The 9,352-nt window shown below is 34.3% G+C and overlaps 3 protein-coding genes across 3 annotated transcripts in view; all 3 read right to left on the bottom strand.

Annotated features, from left to right (window-relative positions):
• The window catches only part of LOC108781711 (uncharacterized), a 3,805-nt gene extending 3,446 nt beyond the window's left edge, over window positions 1-359 (bottom strand). The window contains exon 1 of the mRNA XM_018549769.1: window positions 14-359. Coding sequence (XP_018405271.1) covers window positions 14-359 — 346 coding nt within the window. The remainder of the gene's footprint in view (window positions 1-13) is intronic.
• A 1,368-nt stretch (window positions 360-1,727) lies between these two features.
• TRAM (translocating chain-associated membrane protein 1) lies at window positions 1,728-4,830 on the bottom strand. The gene is made up of 7 exons (XM_018549767.1): window positions 4,546-4,830; window positions 3,838-4,014; window positions 3,635-3,750; window positions 3,339-3,551; window positions 3,145-3,254; window positions 2,768-3,055; window positions 1,728-2,675 (listed from the first exon to the last, which is right to left on the bottom strand). The coding sequence occupies exons 1-7, from the start codon at window positions 4,672-4,674 to the stop codon at window positions 2,578-2,580; spliced, it is 1,131 nt and encodes a 376-aa protein (XP_018405269.1). The 5' UTR covers window positions 4,675-4,830; the 3' UTR covers window positions 1,728-2,577.
• A 2,725-nt stretch (window positions 4,831-7,555) lies between these two features.
• LOC108781701 (uncharacterized) overlaps window positions 7,556-9,352 on the bottom strand; it is a 7,280-nt gene continuing 5,483 nt past the window's right edge. Inside the window, exons 3-5 of the mRNA XM_018549757.1 lie at window positions 8,597-8,732; window positions 7,823-8,519; window positions 7,556-7,759 (exon numbers count right to left, since the gene is read on the bottom strand). Of these exons, the coding sequence (XP_018405259.1) occupies window positions 7,556-7,759; window positions 7,823-8,519; window positions 8,597-8,732 (1,037 nt within the window). The remainder of the gene's footprint in view (window positions 7,760-7,822; window positions 8,520-8,596; window positions 8,733-9,352) is intronic.

Below are 9,352 nucleotides of genomic sequence, written 5' to 3'. Positions count from 1 at the left end.
ACACGTCACTTACCAGCGTCCAAGCCGAGATCCCCCTCCTCGCCATTGTGCTTGTTCTCGACCTCCTTCGGGAACTTAGACCTAATCAGCTGCCAGAGGCCGTGGTTCACCAAAGTCTCGGACTTGGTGGCGGTGCGCAGCCAAGAACCCACCCGGACCCGGCACAGCGGGCAGGTCAGGCTGTTGTGCTGGAAAGTACCCTGCAGGCAACGCAGACAGAGGTTATGTGTGCACGGCAGCGTCACTGGTTCGATTAGAATGCCGCGGCATATCGGGCACGTCAAATCGCGCAGATGCACGTCCGCGGTAGTACGCGACACTGTGAGATCCAGCAGCTTCGATGTACGTTTTAAATACATTTTTTCATCTTTCTACAATCACTGGCTACGACGGCCAACATAAACGGCTAGATAAATCGCTGGAGATTCGCACCACAGACTGCCACAGACCACAGTACCATTTGCACTGCGCTTGACCGACTACACCAGCGCCCACAGTCGGGATCGTCGGGAGTATCGTTGTGTCATCCGTCGCCGTCGTTCCGATAAGACAGTATTCCTTCCTGTTCATTAAATTCAATTTTTAAGAAGAAAAAAAAAACATCAGAAATTTTAGAACTAAGATATCTACATATTAAAATTGTTAAATGTTCAAGTGAAAAAAAAATATATGCAATATTTTTTTCTTTTTTTTTATTGTTGCATAAAAATATTTACAACATAAAGTTGTTTATTTTTTTATTTAAATAAAGATATACGTATATATAGAATTGGATATCTGATTTTTATATTTTTTATAACGCGCATGCGACAGTATAGATTAAAAAAAAATCATTCTTCTTTTTTAAGTCTGAGTCAGATCAGAAATGTGAGTGCAGATCTCTTCTGCATAAATCACCGAACAAAAGATTAAGGACAAGTATAAACATAAAAAAAAAATGTGAATCTTATTCAATCAATACAATTATTATTTAACAAAATAGCTAATAAATTTAAAAAAAAAAAAAATTGATTACTGGTTGCACGATTAAGCATAGAATTTTAAGATTAGAAATTTGACGGTATAAAATTGCAAAACAGTGAAAATATTTATGAAAAATGATGCCTCGAAACTTTATTTGTTTTTTTATTTACCATTCATCTTCTTTGGGACAATGATTTTGAAACAATGTAATTAGTTGCAAAGTGATATAATAACGAGACTGTCATTTTCCATATAGATTCACTTTCGATATAAATACATATATTAAAAAATAGTAAAATTATATTTAAATGTAACAATATTGTATAATTCCATAAGATATGTATATATTTACGTGACACGATTCTTATAACACATTTGTGGTCCAGAATATTATTTTGTGCACATTACATCTATATATCTTTTTGCTTTGTAATTTAACATCATAATACATTTTTTATCTCTAATCTATTCAAATACTTTATTCTAAGGATAATTCAAGACAATAAGACTGATCCAAGCTTATATTGTCTGGTTCTGGAACTCAGCTTTCTTTTTAATCTCTTTCCCATCTGAAGCAGTAAGACACTGGAGAAGGAAAGATTAAATGTTTGAAAACTCAAATTAATTCTATTTTAATTAATTTAAAAAATTCATCGGAAGAAATCAGTGCGCGAAAAAAATACATAAAGAATTTTAAATAACAGCTAATAGCATTAAATTGTATAAATTTCTCTTTAAAAAATGTATGCAACGTGCATAGAACGATGTATCAAAACGCGTAATTAATATTCTATGATTCTATATGAATGCAACATTTATACAGTTCATATGCGATAAAATGATTAAAAAACTGATTAGTTACACCCGATGACCTGGTAGTCTGCTTATCTCTGCTCAATATTACGTATCTATCTCTTTCATAAAATATTTCAAATCTGGTTTTCATCTCTGTTAAATACAAAATCAAGTATCAGATACTTTTATCATTCTGCTGTCGCGATTCTTGATCGGTAACATTATGGAAGCTTCGTATTTTTACATTAAGAAAAATACGTTTTTATATATCTTAGGCTACGGTCTATTTGGTGTTTCAAACTTTACAAAGCATATACTTTGTAAGCACACGAAGCAATATGTATGCAAACACCAATATAACTGGATCTTCTTGGACCACTTGACGTTCCCCGTAATTCTCATTACGTCATTAATATGTCATTATTTTCGCTCCACTTGTTTTATTTCGGGCTATGTTTGAATTCCCACCCGAGTGCTACTCAGATATCATTTTGTCCTTATTGTCCACTTATTAAGCAAAGATTACATGATACTGGTGAAATATTGGATGAGAATCTGAACACGCCCTCGAAAGATGGATTCAGTTGGCTGGAGCGTTTCGACATATTTGACGAAAAATTACAGAGAGATTGTAGCATTCGGAACAGTAATGTATTGATAGTCTAAGCGCAGTATTTGGAGCGCAACATTTAAAGCATTTGGAAGAAGCAAGTGGACCGCAGCCTTAGTTGAATATTCTGACATGTTCGTGACGTATAGGCGAATAAAATCGAACATCAATCAGCCTTGTAGGAATGATTTCTCTAATTTATTGAGCGTCTATTTTGCTTTGGCTGAAGGACGATTTCTCAGATTCTTCTTCGTCGCCTGATCTACTTCAGGAAGATCGTCGTCTTCGGACAAGGCCGATTTCTTGCCTGCAAATATACGCATACATTTTACTGCAATGAAATAAATTCTAATAGCAAAGTATATAATAAAATAAACGAAGAACTTTACGGGTTTTCACCTTCTCGTTTCTTCGGCTTCTGCTTCGGTCTCGTCTTCACGACAACAGGTGCAGCGTTCTCGCGTGCACGCTTGATCTGCTTCGCGATGAAGTAATATAGAATGTAGCCTTGGAAGAGCGAGATAATAACCGCTGCTGAAAATTGCACAGCAGGAGTATTAAAGTTGCCGTTAGCGTAGTCGAATTTGAACTCCTGTTTCCTCAAACCATACAGGAATACTACACATGTAAGTGCGATAGTCGTAATATGCGCGAACGCATAAGTCGAATTGGCAATCAGAAATGACACTGTAACGAACGTCAATTATATATATTAATTACACTACGTATAGTAATGACTTGCGGTAGCAATTCAATTATCAATAAAGATAACTTACATTTCGTTCTGCTTTCTTTTTGACTAATGAAGTGAACCAGTCTCGCTGCATGTAGCAAAGCATCTCCCACATAATGGAGAGTTAATAAGATTAGGGCAAGATGTTGGAAACTGAAGAGAATAATAAATATATATTTTAACACAAATTCTGCAAAAATAAAGAGTAAAGTAAGTCTCTATATATTATAATATTACTTGAAGAAGTAAGCTGCTAATGTAAAGCTTAATCCAATAGTTGCATGGACAATACGTTGCAAAATATCTTCTTTTTTAATTCGTTGAAAATAGAGTTCGGGATAACAATGCAACCAATAAGAAAGCTGGCTGATGAAAAATAGTTTTAAGGAAGCGGACATTGGTGCTGGGTATTCTTCCCACAATGACCGAATGTTCAAAAGTATATTCTCTCTGAAAAAAAAAAACCGAATTATTTTATTGATACTTTCTCTTATATCTCTTTCTAATATTATTTATTAAAATCTGTATTTCACCTGATTATAATATCAATGGCCCACAATGCAGATAGTATATAGAATACTATTAATTGGCTGGACTCATTAAATTTAGAAAGCTTTACTTTGCTGAGATGAAGCCGTTTGGAAAGTTTCTGTGGACAAAAATGATTTTATTACTGAAAAATTTAAATATATTCTTACAGCTGGATAATATTTTGTCATAAGAAAAGTACACTTACATCAAATATATATTCCTGAAACACAGCATGCATTATGATGGTTATTAAGAAATAAAAGAACACTGCACAGGCATCTTTTCCTCCTGTAGTATACTTCACCACTGCTGTCGGATCCTCAGTAGTATTGGTCACATTATGATGAATAGCAACAAACATATAAGCCCATGGTGATGTAATCTAATACAGAAAATAATATTAAATAAACTATGTAACCAAGTAGCCTGAAAAATACACGATGCACAATTCTCTAACAATATAATTAAATTAATTAGATATTTGATGAAATAAATTTTAATACGAACGCCAATAGATGTTTATCTTTTTTCCAAATTAATATAAAAAAGACGATTATAATAGCACATATTAAATATATAAATATATAATACTGAATACAACATGTGTTTATACAAATAAGTTAACTATCCCAATTAAAATGTTCATGAAAATATAATAAAGATTTAAAATTGGAAAATAAATATTCGCAGATACGATAAATGAAAATAAATGTGTAGCAAGTCAAATTTGTTTTGACAGTGCTGACTCGTAACATATGGTCGTCCTACTTTTCAGGCATTCATTTTCAACGGAAGCTTTCGTGGGGAATTTATGTAAAAGCGATTCTCCCGTTTCGTCAAAGGAATGTAAATCGTAACGGGTGTAAATTCTAAACGGAGCCAGAGGGCAAACGCCGGGCTAGCCGTCACCGACCTGCACCATGAGGCCGACCACGAAGACCATGGCCACGCAGGAGACGATATCCGCATGATTCTTTATGATGAACTCGTGGCTGAAGATCGGCGGGTTCTTATTCGAGGTCTTGCGTCCCTTCATCACCATCTTGACCGACAGGAGTATACGTTCAATTAGCAGCGAACGCGGCACGACAAACAGACGGCGGACGGGCAAGCGGCTCCACCACCGCACGAAACCGGACCACGACGTGCCACCGTCGTGGAAACGTCATGCGTGTATATATACACACCAGTATCACAGTGCACCACACACGCGGCGGCCAACCGGGCCAACGCCGAACAATGTGGCGCTCGCTCCTCTAACCCGTTGGCACCGCGCGTGTCATATTGACCACTGTACCTCGATACTTGAAATCTTCACCGGAACTTCTTTCTTCCCATCCGTCGCAATCACATGAAAAAATACACGTATATTTTTAATCTGTTCTAAGTAAATACTGAGCTAGACCGAGCAAATTGAAGAAATTTAAAATACGAGGAAATAAAAGACAGACTTTGGAGCAGACACTCGCTTGACTTTTAGCGCGACGTAATCATGCTGAATACGCGGCTGAATTTGAATTGGAAAAAATGTACGTTTAAGAGAAAGTCACTGATATATATATATATATATATAGATATCAACATACCACTTTATATTTAGATAATATTTCTTAAACTAAGAGCCCAGATACAAGCTTTTGCATAACGCATAAAGCTCAAGACACAATGCGAGTAGGCCAGTGGTTTACCCCCGAAAAGTCGCTTAGAAAATAAATTAAAATGAATTATTTTATATAATCTAAAATATTGATCTTTTATTGACATTAATTCCACAAAAAACATGTATACATTTGATATTTCACACACATACACACATTTACTTAAATATTTTATACCAGAAACGCGCTGAATGTGTTAATTAATCAGTCTTAAATGGATAAAAGTACACTAGTATAGAAAGATGAGTGATTTAGATTCGTTGTAACAGTTCCTTCTTGGCAATAGCTAAAATAAACTCATTACTCATACCAGAAACGCTACAAAGTATATTAGCAGATGTCTAATTTAAATTGGTAAGATAAAATTTCATTTTAATTTAATTAAATTAAGCATTCTAAATGATTACATTCCAAAACCACCCAGTCATATCGAAGATAATTTTAAACTGGTCGAATACACATCGAGACAATGATTTTGTTTAAATTTCCTTAGACATAGGTTCATTGTTCATAAAACTACCAATGGATCTTGCCATCAACAGTATTTCTGAAAGGTGGAATTTTATTTCAAGGACACGCAAGCACATCCAAAAGAATTTTTAAATGCACTAAAGTTGGTTTTAAAATCAATTTTCACCTTTGATAGCAAGATTTACAAACAGAAATTTAAGATGCTCATGGATTCGCCATGAGCTCGCATTGAAGAGATTTGAAACTGAGTTACTCTTCTCCTTTAGATATGTAGATGACATCGCTACTACGGTATTTCACTACTTAATTAATAAATTTCTGGACATTTTCAACTCACTACATATCAGATTATAATTTAGAATACGCGCAGAAGATAGATTAAATTTTTTACATGTCATCATCATTAATGTCAATGGAATAAAAGTTTAATTTATATCACAAACCAACTTTTTCAGGAAGGTATCTCAGTTTCTTGTCTCTTCATCCCCTTTCACAAAAAAGGGTGTTCTAATAAGCATGGTGGATACAGCATTCTTACACATACTAAATACCATAAAAAAAATTGAGGTTTGTTATCAAAACCTTTCTGAGTAACGAATATCCTATCGAGTTTATTTTTGACACTGTTAACTCTTGACTAAGATCCTTATTAAAACTAAAGACACTTAAATAAACAGATTCCACAGAACCAAAGAATGATGAGAAAGAAAAAACCACATGGTTTACAATTCCATTTTTTCTTTACCATTATGAAAAATTTAAAAACATTACAAAAAACAATAATGTTAAATTATCTTGGTTCAGTATAAATAAACTCAATGGGATTATCAAGACACAAAAGGATGTCCTTCCTCATGATTCCAAGAAAAGTATCATATATAAAATCAATTGTAAGGATTACAATGCCTCATATGTAGGATAGACAGGAAGAAAGCTAAAAACAAGAATTGCTGAACATCTTAATATCGATTTAAAAAAACCGGTCTGTCATTACAGAACACAGAATGCAATTCAAAAATTAAATTTGAATGGGAAAATACTTGCATAACGAAATAAATTATAAAAGATTGATTTCTGAAATGCTTCATATCAAATCTCAAGCTAATGATTAAAATTCAAAATCTGACACTAAATTTTTGCACCATGCTTATACGAACATTATAAGCAAAATGTAATATAACATAATCACTTTTAATATTATTTTGACATCAATCAAAACACATCTATTTAATTTTATAACATCTATGAGATGTAAGTAGAGATACATGTCAAGAAATAAAATGTATTATCTTTATAGAGAGTCCATGAATATAATAAGTTAAAATTAAATTTAAACATGACATATATCTCACACATCTATAGTGTTTATATCTTACATCATTCTAATATTACATTTATCACAACACAGTTCTCTTGATAAGTTCGTTAGTTTCATCTGTATGCTGAATAAAATTATGAGATTGAATAACAAACGATAAACGATTATACTTTATAATTATCATAATTATTGTTTTAAAATGTAAAATTTTTACCGTTTCTATGGATTCTAGTATAAAATGTAATTATAATAAAATATAATCTCTCCCGTTTGTAGTTTTGCAATTCAATTTTATAATTTTATTCAGCATAGAGATGAAACTAACAAGTTTGTCAAGAGAACTCGTGATGAATATAATATTGGAATGATGTAAAAGATATAAAAACTATATAATACTTATAATTTAATTAGTTATATACTTAATACACTTACAATTTTATTCAGCATTAAGACACATTCAGCGCAACATGAACACATCAATTCTTATCATTTGGATTATCCAACTTACTACAAGGAATCAAAATTAGCTTAGGTATCACGCCGGACGGTGTTAAGAACTGTTGTGTGCTCTGTACTGTACCACAATATTTTATTTCCGCCTCTGTGACGAGTTTGCAGATACTCAACCTGATATCCGCTTGCGCTGTAGATGGTAATTTTTTCTCACGACTTGTGCCATGCTGTCAAAAAATAATTCTGTACCCTTACTTTCGGGTGCTAAGTAAAATTTTTGGTCCTTTCACAGTCATAAACGGTATGCCAGGTAATATGATGTTAACTGGTATGTTAGATAGTACTCTAGGAAGTACTCTAGGAGGTACTCTAGGAGGTACACTAGGAGGTACACTAGGAGGTACGTTAGGTGGTACGGTAGATGGTAGGATAGGTAAGCTACGTGATACACTACGTGGTACGCTAGGTGTTTTTTTCTCAAGAATAGGTTGCTCAATCACTGTAATATCACTTACATTTATATTATCGAACTTCGTGGAAGACCTTGTTCTTCTACAGCTAGGTGATACTAGAGAAGTATTTCTGGTTTTCAATCGTTTTGTACGTTGATTCTTTTGATTCTTTGACCGTTTTTTATTAATATTGTTCACATCCTCTGTAGGAATCTCTTGTACAATCAGCACTTCTTGAGCGAATGTCTGTTCATTACTGTCGCCCAATATTTCTGCTGTTTCTGCTGTTCCTACTGTTTCTTCAACGGGTTGTAGTATAACTGGATTGACTGATGTCTCTTCAAAAACTGGATTGGCTGATGTCTCTTCAAGAACTGGATTGGCTGATGTCTCTTCAAGAACTTCCAGGAATTCAGAATCACTTCGGTCTACTAACTGCTCCAGCAAACCTTTGGTAGTCAAATCTTTCGAATTTATCAGTTCAACGTATTCCTTGGTCAGTTCTGCACACTGTGGCTCGTAATCTGTTTCACATCTGCAAAAGTATTTTTAATTGAGAAAACGACACATAAGCGTTAAAATCATCAATAATCATAGATATATATCTCTTACGGAAATTTTAGAAAGTTTAAGAGATCCTCAAAGATCCATCTTTTTCTTCTCACACCTTTGTCTGCCTTAGTTATGCACTTCAAAATGCGGAAATAAGTATCACTTAGATACTTCCATTTTAGTTTAACCCATGTAGCTACAACAGACAGCAATCATTGGTCGCATTCAGCTGACTTAACTGTTGCGGAGCAGATTCATTAGCGCTCACTGCTATTGGTATATAATTCTATTAGATCATCCAATAGCAGCGAGCGCTCAAAGATCCGCTTCGCAACAGTTGAGTCTGCTGAACGCGACCATTGGGTGCACTCAGCGGACTCAACAATGGGGGCTGGGTTCTGTTATCACTGCAAGTACTGAAAATTTATAGTTTGCGTTATGTATACTGTAGATTTTCAGTACTTGCAGTGAAAACGGAACACAGCCTGAGTGAGCACTCGCTGTTATTGGTGCATTCTGCTAGATCCATTTCAGAATTCTGAACGAATGATCTAAAATGCTTAAATTAGTTGCACATTTCGAGCCGATTTCGTTGTCGACGCCTACTTGTCCCCCCTTGCCGCGTATCCCATAGCAACGAATCTCCCGATGCTTTTGTAAACAACGCGCGTACCGGCTATCTCAAGAGCGTCTGTACTTACGATGGGATTGATGAATCCCCCTCAGCTTAAATAACTTATTAAAACCATCCTTTTTGAAGAATTTTAAATTAATAATTGAAAATATTTGTATATATTGTTAATATTAATAATAATA

The sequence above is a fragment of the Cyphomyrmex costatus genome, unplaced genomic scaffold (assembly GCF_001594065.2).
Source record: "Cyphomyrmex costatus isolate MS0001 unplaced genomic scaffold, Ccosl1.0 scaffold882, whole genome shotgun sequence".
NCBI lineage: Eukaryota > Metazoa > Arthropoda > Insecta > Hymenoptera > Formicidae > Cyphomyrmex > Cyphomyrmex costatus.
The sequence above is the reverse complement of the archived record's forward strand: the minus strand, read 5'-3'. Positions and strand labels throughout refer to the sequence as shown.